The 16,187-nt window shown below is 39.5% G+C and overlaps 1 protein-coding gene across 1 annotated transcript in view; it reads right to left on the bottom strand.

The window, feature by feature from the left end:
• Positions 1-964: 964 nt before the first annotated feature.
• prkx (protein kinase X-linked) overlaps positions 965-16,187 on the bottom strand; it is a 57,059-nt gene continuing 41,836 nt past the window's right edge. The window contains exons 5-8 of the mRNA XM_072657353.1: positions 11,571-11,666; positions 6,066-6,123; positions 4,736-4,813; positions 965-3,337 (exon numbers count right to left, since the gene is read on the bottom strand). Of these exons, the coding sequence (XP_072513454.1) occupies positions 3,212-3,337; positions 4,736-4,813; positions 6,066-6,123; positions 11,571-11,666 (358 nt within the window). The 3' untranslated portion in view covers positions 965-3,211. The remainder of the gene's footprint in view (positions 3,338-4,735; positions 4,814-6,065; positions 6,124-11,570; positions 11,667-16,187) is intronic.

Here is a 16,187-nt window from a genome sequence, read left to right as displayed (position 1 = left end):
CTGAAGAACACTAAAACCAGGTTACTCTGTGACAAGGTGCATTATCATGCTGGAAGTAGCCGTTAGAAGGTTGTGGTCATGAAGGGATGCACATGCTCAAATAGGCTGTGGTACATGTAATGTGCCAAGTAAATATTCCCAACACTATTACACCACCTTCACCAGCCTGGACTGCTGACACAGGACAGGTTGGGTCCATGGTTTCATGTAGCTCATTTAGAGCCAAATTCAGAGCCAACAGTTCTTCAGACCAGACCAGACCAGGCTACGTTTCTCCAGTCTTCAACTGTCCAGCTTTGGTGAATCCACTGCAGCCTCAGCTTTCTGTTCTTGGCTGATAGAAGTGGAACCCAGCACGGCTGTCTGCTGTTATAGCCCATTTGCCTTAACTGTACAAAGTGGGTAACGGAGTTACTGTAGCCTTTCTGTCAGCTCGAACCAGCCTGGCCAATCTTTATTGACCGCTATTGTGAAAGATTTCTTCTTTAGAAATATCCGCAGTGCAATCTTTGTCCAGCATAAATTTCAGCTTTCAGCCACATATGAATTATGACAACACTGTTAGTGTCAAAGAGTCCACCACCTGGCCTGAATAGGGGAAAAAAATTATCTAGGAGAAACCCTGCACTGTCAGCAGAGACTGAGAAACCTCATTACTGGTGTGATAGTTCTATAAGCTTGCCCTGATACTCCAAAAACCTCTTAATACTGCCCTGAATCAATCCTTTGAGAGATTCTGGTTGGATGCCAAGATGCTGACAGAAGCGCCCCAGGATACCAGCACTGTCAGCCAGGCGGAAGAAACTCTCTTACTCAAGTAGAAGCTTGTCGTGTCCTGAGAAAACAAAGAAACAACCTCTTTCTGTAAAATCAGACACTCGCGTAATTCCCACCTACAATCTAACCTAGTCTTTGTCATTAAAAACAATGAGTCCCAGAGCTCTGTCCACATGAGAAGTTGAATTTATTTGTCATTTATTTAGCTCCCATAACAGCAGGTAATACTGTATTTGCACCACTTTAAATACACAGTCAATGTTTTGCAAAAGGCAACTGAAGGAACCTACTAAAGAACAGAATAAAAAGCTGTATTAAAAAAGAGTATAAAATTTCCTATGTTGGACTCAGGTCATTATTTAAGTTCACAGAACTTTTTCGGTTTGGTAGCAAAAGGATAAAGTAAATGCAGTTTCTTTTCAGATTATACCAAGTATACATTTCAGTTTATAAATAAAAAAACATCATTTTCACACGATTTTTAAACCCGACACACAAATAACTGCAAAACTAAAGTAACACATACAGTCTTTTAATTGTTGTAGGTCAACATAAGTAAACAAATCCTTTTAAAGCCTACGTTGTATTTATTTGCTGAATTTAACACACTGGAAAACAACATATCACATAAAATAAGCCGTAATTGTCGCACATGCCACATTTTACGTTTTCATTTTCCCCACAATGTTAAATTAAGCAAATAATCATCAGTAACTGTGCCTTAAAATGTGCAGACACTGTCACTTTCACTTTAAAAATCAACCAAACATGATTTCACCAACGGTTTCCAAAGTTTTGCATGGGGCCGTACAACGCAAGACAAAAACGTTTTTTTTTTGCTTTTTAAAAACATTAATTAAATCCACTGTTTTGCCTCAACTATCAAAAAAATGGCCGAGAATGGTTAACGGTTTGCAGTTTTTAGTCAGCATCTGCATTGCCTAAGCCATGCAAGATAGGTCATTAATTATCTCCACATGTGCATGGGAAGCACTATTTTTCCAACAATTCCAGCATGACGTGTTTTAACTGTTTCGCCTCATATTGCTACACTTCTGAAACTGACAGTGCAAAGTTCTCTCCAGAAGCTTCAATCAGGATTTTTTTTTTCTTTTTCCGAGTACACTTTTATTTTTTTGAACCGTTGAGTTGTCATGGATATGATTATCCAAAATTGGATCCGAAAGCAGGTTAGTTAAATACGTAGACGACGCTTGTGTCTTGTGTCAGAAGGCCTTTTTTTTGTTTTAGGCCTACTTATTGATCTATGATCTATATACACACACATACATTTTGCAGGTGGAATTTAGCTCCTCCTTACAGCTTCAAAAAAGAAGAATCGGATTCACACACGTACACAGTAGTTCACACCTTTCAAAGCAACGATTTCCACCCAAGTCTCTAGATCAAGTTCTTTTTTTTTATTCCGTAGTAAAACGTCCGACTGCACCGACGGCCTTAAAACACACCAGCACTGGTTTTGTTTAAAAAGACGATTCACACATCTCTAAAATAAGGCCACCTCAGGCAAGTGCTAAAAGTGTTTACGTTTTTACGTCATGCACTCGAGGTTAATTAGAAAGATTATTTACAAGTAGGGGGATGACAAAGACACAACTTCACCACAAGAAGGTCAGAAAGCCTAAGGGTGCAGTAAACCTCAAGGTAAACAAAGCTTGTGCTTAAGCTTCCAGTTGTTCTTCAAGCACCAAGTTGCAACATATTGAAATTGATACCAAAGTCCTCAATCCTGGACCATTTGTTTAAATGCCAACACAGCCATCAGATTTGGTACAGTTACTACTGTTAGGCCGGTGTTGTCATTTATGGTTTCGTAACCATACAAAGCCTTTAGCTGTACCTGTAATGAACAGTCTGAGACCAAATATTTAAATAAAAAAAGAAGAGAAAACATTAAAGACGTAATGCTAAGTCCCAGATAGCTTATGTATAAATAAACTCCACCAGACTACTGGCTTGTAGTGTGCTCTTGGCTTTGGAGCAACACAAAAGCGTTAACGTCTCGTGGGCACCCAAGAACATAAATCCACTTTCCTTTTTTTTTGAGGTAATCAAAGATGTTGCACTGATCCAGCAAAAGGAAGCATTAAAAACAACCATATTATTGCAAATATGCACACTTTGAAAAGCAAAAGTAATTTTTGGTGCAGAATCCATCGTTTGTAGTTTTTTGCATAAGAAAAGTAGGCCCAGAGAAACCGAAGTAAAGGGAATGGAGTTTTCTTCTCTATGCATTTGATCTTCAAGATGATGATGATGATGAGGTCGGCTATGATCCTCAATCTTTCTCCATGACATCAATCCAGAAGCGAGACAAGGGCAGACTTGCACTGGAATGAGTTAATGCTGGACGATGCCCTGCTCCAACATCCGGACCGACCTTCCTTTCTTTTATACCATTAAAAAAGTCCATTCAGAAGTTCTTGAAAAGCTCTAGATCCTTTGGTGGCACCGGTGTGTCCTTCTTCCATTCGTCTTCAGGGTAGGCATCAAAGTTAGACGTGTCACCTTCGTGAGACACTTTCGGAACTATGGGTGGCTTCGAAGGGAAAATGGAAAACAACAGAGCAAGTCGTTATGACATTAAAAAAGGAGAACACTGTCCAAATCTTAACATATGGTTTCTACAATTGTGTCACCACAGAAACCACCACAGAGTGCTGGAACTGACAGTATCTGAGCCAATATCCTGACTCTATAAAGATAAAAGGATTGGAAAAGGAACGGCAAGATTGTCAACATGTACAATTACCAAGTATGCTTGAGTTTAATATGGTTGTTTAGAGATCATGTTTATGCTACACGTTAGAAACACCACCATAATCGATTAATCTTCATTCTAAATATTTATTAAAGCCCCGGGAACACATTTTGATTGGGGGAGAGTTTAATTTTTCCATTTAAATCCATCTTTGTTGGAATGATCCGATATCACTTCATATCAAGAAAATTAGCCCATTTTTGTCAATTCTTTGATCTGGCCTGCACATCAGACTGGGGCTCAAGTAAAGTCTCCCCAGAACCCCAGTCACCCTAACCTGTGATAGCTGGACATCCAGAGCAAAGGATTCGTACCCAACAATTAAGGCTCACTATACTGATGACGAATGTAGGCTTGTGTCTCGTGTTTTACAGACAAGGGTAACCAGTCAGATGGCGAGTAATCTAGCTGAACTGCTGTCTGAGACAACACAAGAGTTTGCAAACGAAGGTCCAGCTATCGTGACGGACAACGCTGCAATCATGACCCTTGCTGTTTAATTAACCAGCTTGTTGCACATTGACTGTTTCGCCCACATTAAATTCGCCCTGTTGCGTGTTGGCTTGGTCGCATTGCATTTTTTCAATTGTAACACTATACATATACATAATATATATAATAAATTTTTTATTATATATATATATATATATATATATATATATAATATTTTTATTATAACATAAAAAACATTGACATAACTATTTGGGTTAATGTTTCATGTAAACACTAATATTTTTAATAAAGGTAGGTTGAGTTAGTTCTCTGAAAATCTTTTCCCAAATCCAAACAAAACCTGTTATTGTAAATGAAATATCTGACTATTTCAGGTTTAGGGGTCAGAGTATCTCTTTACATGGCGCTCTAGGTCATGTGGGGTCTCGATATAGAGGGAGCTGAGAGCTGAACATTCTGATATATAATATGATATTTATATAATGTATAAACAAATGTATATAAATAATTTTTACACTAAAGGCTTTATATATTTTATAGATTTTATATTACAGTACGTGCTGTAAAACTGTACCTGTTGTCATAAATTATAATTATATATATTCCACACATATCATAATAAAGTGACTAATCATTCTAAATCTTATCAACATAAAAGCATGCCATACCTGACTTTCCATCTGAGGAACTAATGTTAGAAATGTAGAGAGATGCCACATTTACCTTCAGTCTTCTATTCGGAACTGCTTCCCAGTCTATAGACCTGAACCACCTGTGCTTTTTAATGTCTTCGGCTCCATTCTACAAGGAAAGATGGACATGAAGAAGTAGCCCATCAATAACTTGGATAAGTAACGGATAAAGCCAGTAGGTAAGACTGACAAGATTAAAAGCAGACTGTGAAATATGGAATTAATGAAAAACCATACCTCTCCCCTTTTTACCCTAAATCAGCCTTAAGGTATCACAGCCAAACAAAAAGCGATAACCATCTAGAGCCCATAGGCTTTTGCAAGATTCAAGAATGGAGAGTGAAATTGTGAACAATGAGTGTAAATTCCTCCAACATGCTCTTTCATCTTTAACATGTCATCCAAAACCAAATAGTGGAAGAGGACGTGCAGAGGCGGCCTGCCCCACGATGGAAAAGTAAAACCTGCATGTCATTAGTTTGCAAGGAACTGAAAGGATCGCAGGTCACTTAAAAGAGCAGAAGAAAAAAAAAAAAGAGTTAAAGGAAGGTCTTGGCAGCAATAAATGAACAACAGAGTTCTTTGGAAGAACTTCACCCACCATATTTTGCTAGGTTTCATGGCTACAGCGCAGACAGAGGGAGAAAAACATTCTTTAGTGGCGAGAAAATCTACACCTGCTGTGAACAATCATCTGTGAGTTTATTACCGTAACTACAGTTGATGGGAAAATGGAAAATGATGCCCAGGCATATCCATTCAAGAACGCCTCAGGACAGATGACATTAGCACAACAGTATGTGACTAAAAAAAAAAATTGAAATCAGGCCCTGTGCTGCCATCCCATGAAATGCTAATTTGAGAAATATCCTCTATTAGAGGTCAATTCATAACACTGTACTACATGGAGAACTGGGGAACCTTGGCCTCACCAAAGCTGATATCTTCAGCTCTTAGCTAACAGAGACTTTCTAATCTTTCCATAGGTTTGTACTTCATTCTGGTAATTAAGCAGACCTTTCCTGTAAAGCCAAGGCTGGATCACATTTCTTTCCCAGCATGCTGTTTAAAAGCATCCTGAAAATGTCCTTTTAGGAACCTAAAAGTCATTGTGGAACCTAAAAGTCATTTAAGTCATTGTGAGAACGACATTTTCCCATACTTTACAACAGCAGAATAACTCAACAAATAGCTGCTGCCATCTTTATCTTCACACCCTTCGAACCTACACTTTGCTCTGGGAACGGTGTGCGTCCCATTCTATTAGCAGTGCTTTCCAATGGAGATTATACAAACTGTTTTGCACAATGGAGTCAGCACAATGTGTCTGCACTGCTGTGGCCTAATAACGGCTTGCTTACCTTCATGTTGCCAAGTCTTCTCGCTCGGTCAATCACCAGAAACTTCTTGATGAGATCTCTAAGTGGACAAACACAAGAGCAACAAGTGTTAGCTAATGATAGCCCAGGTTTACAGGCCAGGCTTACTGTATCATAATAATGCGGAAACACAACCAACACCGTCCCAAAGTATTCATTTCAAATGAAAAGCATGAAACATTGAACACACTGAGCACTTTCTCACTAGGGGTGCAACGACTAATCGTCTTAGTCGATTAAAATTCACAAACCAATAATTTAACAGTCGTTTAGATGGTGAGGTCATCGCGTGTGTTTCTAGGTTCAGGACGCATGTGAAGCACGGACTAAGTTTAATCATAACAGTGAGGAACAGTTTTACTGCTGCTGTTCCTCGTTACAGTGATAATTCCCTCAATCTGGACGCAGAGCTGCAGTAAAAACATACAAACTGAGCAGCTGTCCATCACACGAACGGAGCCCGTGGATAGAATTGTTACGGAGCCATGAGACAACACAGACACACATCTGCAGCGATATCACTCTTGGGCGGGAGTGGAGGGGAGAGTCCCATATGGACACGGCCTGAGTGTAAAAAGGAGTCAACCCAGAGACGTTATGAATGAGGAGACGGTCACTGGTTAAATATGAACAGGAGTTCTCTTAGTGCTCTGTTTAGGAACAAAGTGTTGCCTCTTAATCAACTTGCTGGTTACTAAAAAGTCCCACCTCTCAACGAAACAAGCCAATCAGCTTACTGGTTTTGCCACCATGAGGAGGGTCATTATCCCCCCCCTTTTTTTTTGGCAGATAAATTATGATAAATTATGGGGAAACTGATTAAGGAGACACTCCTTTAGTTTTGTTATATTTTATTGCTGCTATTTTGCATAGTTTTCAAAACATTGACAGAACAAAGACCTTGGAAAGTTCAATAAAACAGTTCATTTAAGTTATTAATCAATATTTTACTGTTACTGTTATTGTTATGTCATTATAAGTTAAGTTATCTCAAAGTTACTCAAAATCATATGAGTTTTTTGACTATTTAGTAACTAAGCGATTCATAATCCAAATAATTAATTATTTATTCCAATAATTAATAGATTATTTGACTAACAAAATGCTGCAGCCCGATCTCACACATCCAACAACTTCACCATAAGCTATTTATTCTCATTAAATCCATTCAAACCACAGACTGTTTATTTTTGATTGGCTACACACAACTGTGGCTGTACAAACGTCTAAAGGCTCTGCCATCTTTGCAACTTCACAACTACTTAGATGTAAAAATGTCAGCACATTTTAGACACAATTCTTACATATATTTTAGACTAAATTTACTCTGTAAAACACTAATATTAGAACAAAAAAAAATAACATTAGCAAAAAAGTAGCGATTTTATGTGACTGTTAAATCACACAGCTCTAAAGCTCTTTATAGCTGCATTTGCTCTAATGTGATCTGGACTGTATAATTTATATATTGTATAATATATATATATACACATACACACACACAAACACGTGTATGTGGGTGTACACGTGTGCACTCTTATTTTTAAGTAATTATAATTTTTAATTAGGATGCAAATTATGTAGGACTTTTCTACAGACAAGATATTGAGGTGGCAGATTCATGCAGATTCAGCCTACAGCCATTATCTCGTTCAGTCCCTCTGAAGTTATTAGGCATGTTGCTACTGCAGATAGTCTGTAACAGAGTTAATGAGCCAGAAGACGAGTGGAAAATGCTGAGCTGTTCCTGGCTGTCGGGAAGCAAATGGATCACCGCAGTCTTTCAAAGGATCCAGACCAGTTTCATTTCAGCCGACACTGCTTTCTGAATGAGTCACAACCGAGAGCAACCAATCAGAATGGCGGTCGCTTACAAGTAGCAGTCTTCAGGGCACGGTCTGGTTAATGCAAAACAGTCGGTTTAATTGAAAGGTATAGAACTATACACAAATGTAGAACACTCTTTCTTTTTAGCTTGTATTAATGAATGAAGCATACATTTCCACCGAGAGTTCGCACGTTACACTCAGCCTCTTAAAGTCGTGATTTATTGCTGCCCTCACTGTATTCACTTGCAAGTATTCCCATTCTTTGCCATATTTTCAATTCAAAAGGGCAACCATGTGTATCTTACTCTCAGTGTGCTGCCAACTGGCCTATTAGCATGTTGACTGTGTTAGAGGAGCCTCATATTTTCTTTGCTTATTATATTGTCAAGCTAACGTGCGGGGTGCCTCGCGGGCTTGCATTTGCCATGACCTTCACTTGCACTCTTGCTAGAGACTCAGCACACGGGGCTGCCGTGCGGATGCTAACCAGTTTCTCGGAGATAGCTTATCTCGACTGGCTTCTCAAGCCTCTGCTGACACACAGCCCTCATTTGACCGACGTCTGGCCTACTTTCCGCCGTCGAAGCCACAGATACGGTTCCAGTCTGAAGACTGCTTCGTGCCCTAGGGTCCTGAATCTGTCAAAATTGCTTCACATGTGTCCGGTATGCAGCGACGTGTGAACGTACAAGACTGCCGCTGGTCAAATGATGTATTGCAGAATCAGAACGCATGATTCTGATGTGTCCGATACAGAAGTTAGAGTAACGTCACTCATGCTTGAACTGTGGAGCCATCTGCACAGTTATGGCCTGAGGGCACATTGGCTGCAAACTAGTTTTTTTTATTTGGCTCAGCTGACCATATTTTTTGTGGAAGTGACTTCAGTTTTAGCTGATATCATGGCAGAACCTTGCGCCTGGAGAGTTGTGTTACTTTCTTAGCACTTCACTCATCACTCAAGAGTTTGCTTTCTAAACTGCTAGGCCAAAATATTTTGGGTTCTCTTATTGCTCATGACTGCATTCTGCAGCTCTGCATAAATCACATAACTTCCAACGCAGGGTTTATGAGGAACATCATAAGTATCGCTCTGACAGGAATATGGGACTCTTCCTGGCTTTATTTACCTTCCTTTCATTTGTTAAAAGTGTATTAAAGGGAATGTGTTTACACAATTTTCTCATTTTTGCTGCAAAGTTAGTTTTTTTAGCTTTGCGCTGGACCGACAGGGCTAATGTAGGGCTCACAAGTAATGGAAGCTAATACTTCAGTAATAAGCACTGTGCTAAGTGCATGCCCAAATAATCACACACATGCATTCAAAATGGGTTAGTGACAGGTAGCCCACACCCCTGCTCTTACCATCTGAAGCCAACGGCAGAACATCCTTACACTAGGAACTGGCTTGGTTATGAAGAGGGCGCGTTGGATGCTTGTGAGGCCCTTAGATTAGCTCTTAGACTAACGTCTTACCCAAAAGCCTCCCAAGCACCCGGCGCGTCTCCTTTACCAGACCTGAGTTTACCCTCCACAAAATGGTAAGCTAGTTAGCTATGCTCTTCATAGCTCCACATAACATTAAACCGACTGGGTCCGCATAGCTAGCTACTTTATGATCAGCGTCCACAGCAGTAACCTACTCCAGACCGCATTCGCTTTAAGCACAGAAAAAGGTGGATACAATAACATGCTTACGTTTACGTGGTGGTTGGTGTGGCGCAAAAGATAACACCACTACCTGCCACTGAGTTACAACATCATGTGGGAGACCAGGGTCCGATTCCCGGTCTGGGTGACTATGCTGCGCTACACCAATAATAGTCCTTGGGCCAGACTCCTAACACTACATTGGCTCACCTCTGTAATACCAGTAACCTTGTAAGTCGCTCTGGATAAGAGCGTCAGCTAGATGCCGTAAATGTAAATGTAAAAAATGTTTGGGCACCTCTGCTCAAGCTTTTTATTACTGTAAATAGTTAAATAAGTTTATTAGTTATAAGATTATTAGTGTACTATTGTAATTGAGTTTTATACAATTTTAGGTGTAGAAGAAAGAAGAGGAGCACAATGCCACATAGACCTGAAATATCAAATCAAAGCCCTTGCTAAAGGCCTTTATGGCGATTTAGCGTACTCTGGAGCAGTGGTGCACTGTTCCACTGTGCAGCAACACCTGCACAAATATGACCTTCATGGAAGAAAGGTCTTCTTGTGACTCAAAGGTTGGTTACAAGCTGTGAAACATGCAAAAGTGGGTGTTACCAAGTAGTGACAATACTGGGGGCGTTTCCTTAGTTTAAACCTATTTGCTTTTGTTTTATGTGCTTTAAATTTAGGCTACTTGGAAATCAGATCATCTTTTACTTTCTTTAACAGCTATTTTGACCTGGCATGCCCAAACATTTGAATGCCACTGTATATAAAACGCACAAGACCACAGACAACATTATGATCTTCAGACGATAATATTTAGACAAGATTCTGTTTGTGTAGCCTTAAGATATACACTATATGTCCAAATGTTTGTGGACATCCTTTCTAAAGAATGCATTCAGCTACTTTACGTTGCACCCATTGCTGACACAGGTGTGCCAATGCACACTCACAGCTTGTCCCGTCCCTGAGAGAAGTATTGTCAATACAATATGACTCTCTAGAGCAGATAACCATGGTGTTCTCCTAAAAGATGATGGAGGTGCTTTATCCAAACGTATTTGATAAGTTGGGGAGTTGGGGATGAGGTGTGGTGGTGATCATCCAACATTCTGACCTCAAGAATTGTCGCTGAATGCAATGAAATGCTCACAGCAGTGCTCCAAATACCCAAAATCTAGTGCTCCAATTATCCAAAAAAGCCTTTCCTGGGCCGTGGAGACAGTTACTCCGACAAAAGCAGGATCAACTCTTAATTATCCTTGATTTGAGAAGAAACGATGAAAGAGCAGGTGTCCAAATACTTTTGTATTTGTATAAATGTGATTCCAAACTGAACACATTAGCCTCACAGTTCCAATGCGAAAGTAAGGAAGCGGTCTTTTAAACACTAAACGTATCTTAGTTTGGATAAACTGAGTAAATGAATGAATGAAGAAGTTTATGTGTATATGTGTGAAAGTATATGTGTGTGTATGATGATACTTTGAAAGTATATGTGTGTGTATGATTACATGAGCCTGATGTACAGTGTTGGCAGGATAAGGTCTGACTGGGCTGTGCTCTATGTGGGTCACAGGGATTGGGGTTGTTAGGAAAAGAGGGAGTAATCAGCTGCATTCCTCCACTCTGCAGCTGTCCCTGGCCTGAGCTAATGGGTTCACATCTGAACAAGCCAGTTCATTGCAGGCCGTTTTGGCTAGTGTGTGCGCGCACGGATGTTGTCCAGTTTGTGTGTGTGTGTGTGTGTGTGTGTGTGTGGACTACAGGCGAGTCAGCAGCGTGCAGGTCAGACAAGCAAGCCCACAAAGTAGCACTCCTTAGCAGTGTGGGCAAAGGTGGCTAGGTGTACCGACAACTCTCGATAACATCCAATTACGAACTCTGAGCCGGAGCTCAGCTTGATTAATAGACTTGTGTACTTTCTAAGCATATGGTTAGCGGAGAGCTCAGAATTAGGGTTAATTAATTTGTCATTGCCTTGTTTGGTTCGAGTGCTTACTTTACGTAGAAATCCAGATGCCGTGGAAACTCCAGCTTTCCTGCCAGGATTTTCTGATAGATGCCAAAGGGGTTGTCATCGAAAAACGGCGGGTACCTAGCAGAGGAAAGATGTGAACATGTCATTAATAACAATGTTCATCATTACTTCTGACTAAATGAGACACATGTGAAAGCAGTGCTAAATTAAATTACAATTAAATTAAATGAGAAAAAAAACACAAACACAAACAAGGTTTCAGCATCTCTGGTGCTTGGCCCCTTAATACATAGAAGATAAAAAGCTTAAACCCCCTTAGGCCCTGCAGCCCACACTTCTTCACTTTCATAACTACACTGCTGTCAAAATCCACATCAATTGTATAGGCCCTAAAATAGAACCCTGGGGCACTCAATGAGATATACTAAATCAAACTGATAACAACAACTTCCCAACAGTTTCCATATGAGGATTAATCACTGAATAATAAACCTAGGGGTCAAGGGGTTAATTCTCATTTGTATATATTTTTAGCTGGAATTGAATAAGATTTGCAATTACTGTGTCAATGAGAAAAAGACCAGGGAGGAACCATAAAGAAGAATAATGTGGAGTCCTCTGTTTTATTGGCAGGTCCACTAAATTTAATACATTTGTGCAAACTGATGAAATGCAACAGATGATGTGTCTCCAGTTGCTCAGTTACAGAATGCCTCTTCCAAATAAAAAGAAACACTAGTCCCTAGATTCAGCTGGGTTGCTACAGTCAGTGAGGAACTGGAGTGTTTGTGTGTGTGTAAGTGTGTGTGTGTGTGTGTGTGTGTGTGTGTCAGTGTTGGTACTTGTCACAGCAGTTGTCATATGATTAAAATCATAGTTCACATAGCGACGAGCAATATACATAACAATAAAACCGTGCCTGGCTATGTGATTATACACGGTCATAACAGAATATTATGATCGCCCCTGGTTTGGTATGAACTCATTCATACCCATTATTTCAGCTCCACTTCCCATAAAGGAGCACTCTGTAGTTCTATAATTACAGACTGTGGTCTATCGGCCTTCTTTCACCTTCAATGATCAGAACCCCAAAGGACCACCACAGAGCAGGTACTATTTGGGTGGCGGCTGCACAGCTCAATTGCCAACAGGATTATGTTTATCAGTCATTATTCACAAATGTGGTCTTGAAGGTTTAGAATCTACCCTTTCATGGCTTGTATCAATGCGCTCTACAGAATCACTGACTGGTGAATCTGAAGGAATATTCCAGTGTTTTTAAGCCAATCTCTAACTGACAGATATGCAGCACACAGTCAATCGCTACGGATCATAATCATAATTTTTTCTTGGAAACACCTGTTTACTGGAAACTGCATTATAACAGAAGCACCTGCACCTGGATTCCATTAGAAGTGGATTTTAAGTCAACAGGTTTTCTGTTGTTTGCCAAGTACAAGGAAATGTGAAAGGAAAAGTGCTGAAATGACTGTCCGTGGTGAGTGGCTGTAGGCTACAGATGCTGCAGATATGGATCGAAAGGTTGAAAATGCTGAATTTTCCTGTAACAGAAGTTCACAGATGTGAACCGCCATTAAAAATGTATGTTGTTCCAGAATAAAAACAGAATGTACTGTGATGCACTGTCGAAATCCTGGTATAACAAAACCAGACCAATGACCAATAACATGACCAATAACATGACCAGTTTGAACTGTGTAAGCTGTGTACAGTTCTCTAGCTGCTACACTTATTACTGCTCTGCACACCTTGTTTACGTACGTCATGCTGTTTGCAACACCAGGCTGCTCTACCTCAGCATACAGTCCTCAACTCCCTGTTTTACTCTTCATTTACACGTACAACACATCACTGCTCTCCCCATTTATTCCGTTTTACTATTAGTATGGCGACTTAGTACTATAGTAACCCAGTAGCATAGTAACTTACTAGTGGTATAGTAACCTAGTAACATAGTAATCCAGTTAGTATAGTAACCTAGTGGTAAGGTAACCTAGTAATATAGTACTCTAGTTAGCATAGTTACCTAGTAGTATAGTAACCTAGTGATATAGTAACCTAGCAGTATAGTAATCTAGTGGTTTAGTAATCTAGTAGTATACTAATCTAGTTAGTATAGTAGCCTAGTAATATAGTAATCTATTGGTATAGTAACCTAGTAGTTTAGTAATCTAGTTACTGTAGTAACCTAGTGATATAGTTACCTAGCAGTATAGTAATCTAGTGGTATAGTAACCTAGTTGTTTAGTAATCTAGTAGTATAGTAATCTAGCATAGTAATCTAGTTAGTATAGTAACCTAGTGATATAGTAACCTAGTAGTATAGTAATCTATTGGTATAGTAACCTTGTAATATAGTAATTTAGTTATCATAGTTACCTAGTGGTATAGTAATCTAGTACTATAGGAACTTAGTTAGTATAGTAACTTGCACATTTGAATAGAGTCACATGTATCTGCTCTTTGCACCCAGCCTTTATGCCCACATCTGTACTTATTGTTGATGCACCCTGTTTTGTCTATTGTCCTACACTACTGTACCATGTCCTACCTGTTCTGCACCGGAGACTAAACAGACCTAACAGTGTTTTGTTGTACTGTACAGGTCTGTATTAGTATAATGACAGTAAAGGTGAATTAAACTACAGATTAGCAGATTAGCACTACAACAGAAAACACAATCCTGGTCTCAGATCAGGGCTCAGGCCTTTTTGCACAACTAACTTCCACTGCAAGGCTTTTGTATGAAGTCGGATGTGAAAGCGAGAGATAGGGAACTAGAAAAGTTCGACAAAGAAAGTTCGAGAGAGAGAGGAAGAAATAGAAAGAGTGAGGCCATCTCAAACTGCTGCCTCGGCACTCTGCCTTTGTTGCAAGATTCAGTCCTCAAGTCACTTTCCTGAAAGAGTTGGGACAGCTTTGACCTTCGCTCTGCCCATCTGTCCATCGCTACGGGAAACTCAAAAGATTTCGCATTACAAGACTCAGGAGTTCATCATGGTTTCTGCAAAGTGCTGCCATCTGTGTCAAATTAATATTTCACGCTAGGAGAAGAGCTCCACGACAATGTGATATGAATCAGTAACATTTGTAATGTACACATGTATGTTTAAAAAGCATGCCTGATATATATCGGCCAATGCTGAAGATTTGGTGAGCTGCTTCATGGCGTAACAGCTTTGTAGATTTCATGATTGTATGCCCTGTATACACTGCTCTTAAAGCCACACTCCTGCAAAACAGCCATAGAAGAAACACCTTTGGCTCCCTCATTTGACTTCCAGATTTTATTACCAAACCCTGACCGTGACAATACTGTGAATGATAACTAATCTGAATAATTATTAGGATGTTTAAGCTCCTGAACATTAGTATTAGTCTCATAATAAGACAACTTGTTACTTCCAACATTTGAATAGAGTCACATGCATCTGCTTTTGTCTAGCACTGTTACTGCAAATGTCCTTAAAATATGGAAGTGTGGCATCTATTAGTGGCAGTCTAATTTCAAAGGAAAGCTCCTACTCTGACTAGCTTCAGAAGAAATTGTGAAAGACTCCCCCACACTACTAAAGGCTCTGGGACACACTTCAACATGGCAAAGGTTTGTAGGAACGCTCAACATGAGGTGGAGTGGTGACACAACTTTGGGAACGAACCAGAAGGAAAAGGCTTCGTCCAACTCCTCCAAGCATGAAGGCAGACACCTACACTTTTGGGAGCATACTCTGCTGTAGCACTTCCATAAGGGCATAAAAAGCCTGAACAAACACTGATGTAACACTACCAGACACACAGGTGAAAGCACTTAAAGGAGGAATTCTTCTCTAGCTTTCAAAAGGTTTCAAACAATTGTGTTGTGTGAAATGTGTCTCTAAGGGTAGATAAAATACATACACTAAAACCTCCAGAGGGCACAGAAAGAGACATTAGAACTGCCTTTAGAAACTGTACTGTAGTGATGCAATGATCTCCAACTATTAAGCTGTTATTTCAATATTATATGTTCGGCCTGAAACAGAACAGAACACATATAATCTTATAACTCAGCTGGGACGTTTATATACTGTTGCTCAGTAGCTTGAATGTTGAGGGAAGAGATGCATTTGTATATATTAACACGTCTTAATATATAGACTTAATTCTTAAGTATCAGCCAATGCCGAGTACAGATAGCTCGATAGATGGCTATAAATCCTGATATTTATAAATGTTCCACTTTTTATAGGTTGTACTTTCTATATCTTATCTCAAATAAGATCTAATAGACTCAAAAGGACAGGGTTTACTGGTTGAGGAGCTGCACATTTCAGAAGTTTCAGAGCTGAGAAAAAATTAAAATTGTCACAATGCAGAAACAAATCTTGCTAAGCTTGACCAACTTGCTTTCAACTGTTGTAAAATTCATATTTCAGAGCAGTGAAAAAAATGCCAGTTTAGAAACAAAAATTGCATATGGAGCAATTTCACATTCAGGTACACATTTCTATGTTAAAAAGGTACTAAACGTCAATGTGAGGCCTTAAAACAAGCTGCTTAAACTTAAACTTTTGGTTTCGGAATCATAAAAGTTCTAAAAAAAGTCCTAAAAGTTCCAGTAAACGTCTGTTTAAT

This window comes from Salminus brasiliensis, chromosome 15 (assembly GCF_030463535.1).
Source record: "Salminus brasiliensis chromosome 15, fSalBra1.hap2, whole genome shotgun sequence".
Classification (NCBI taxonomy): Eukaryota; Metazoa; Chordata; class Actinopteri; order Characiformes; family Bryconidae; genus Salminus; species Salminus brasiliensis.
The sequence above is the reverse complement of the archived record's forward strand: the minus strand, read 5'-3'. Positions and strand labels throughout refer to the sequence as shown.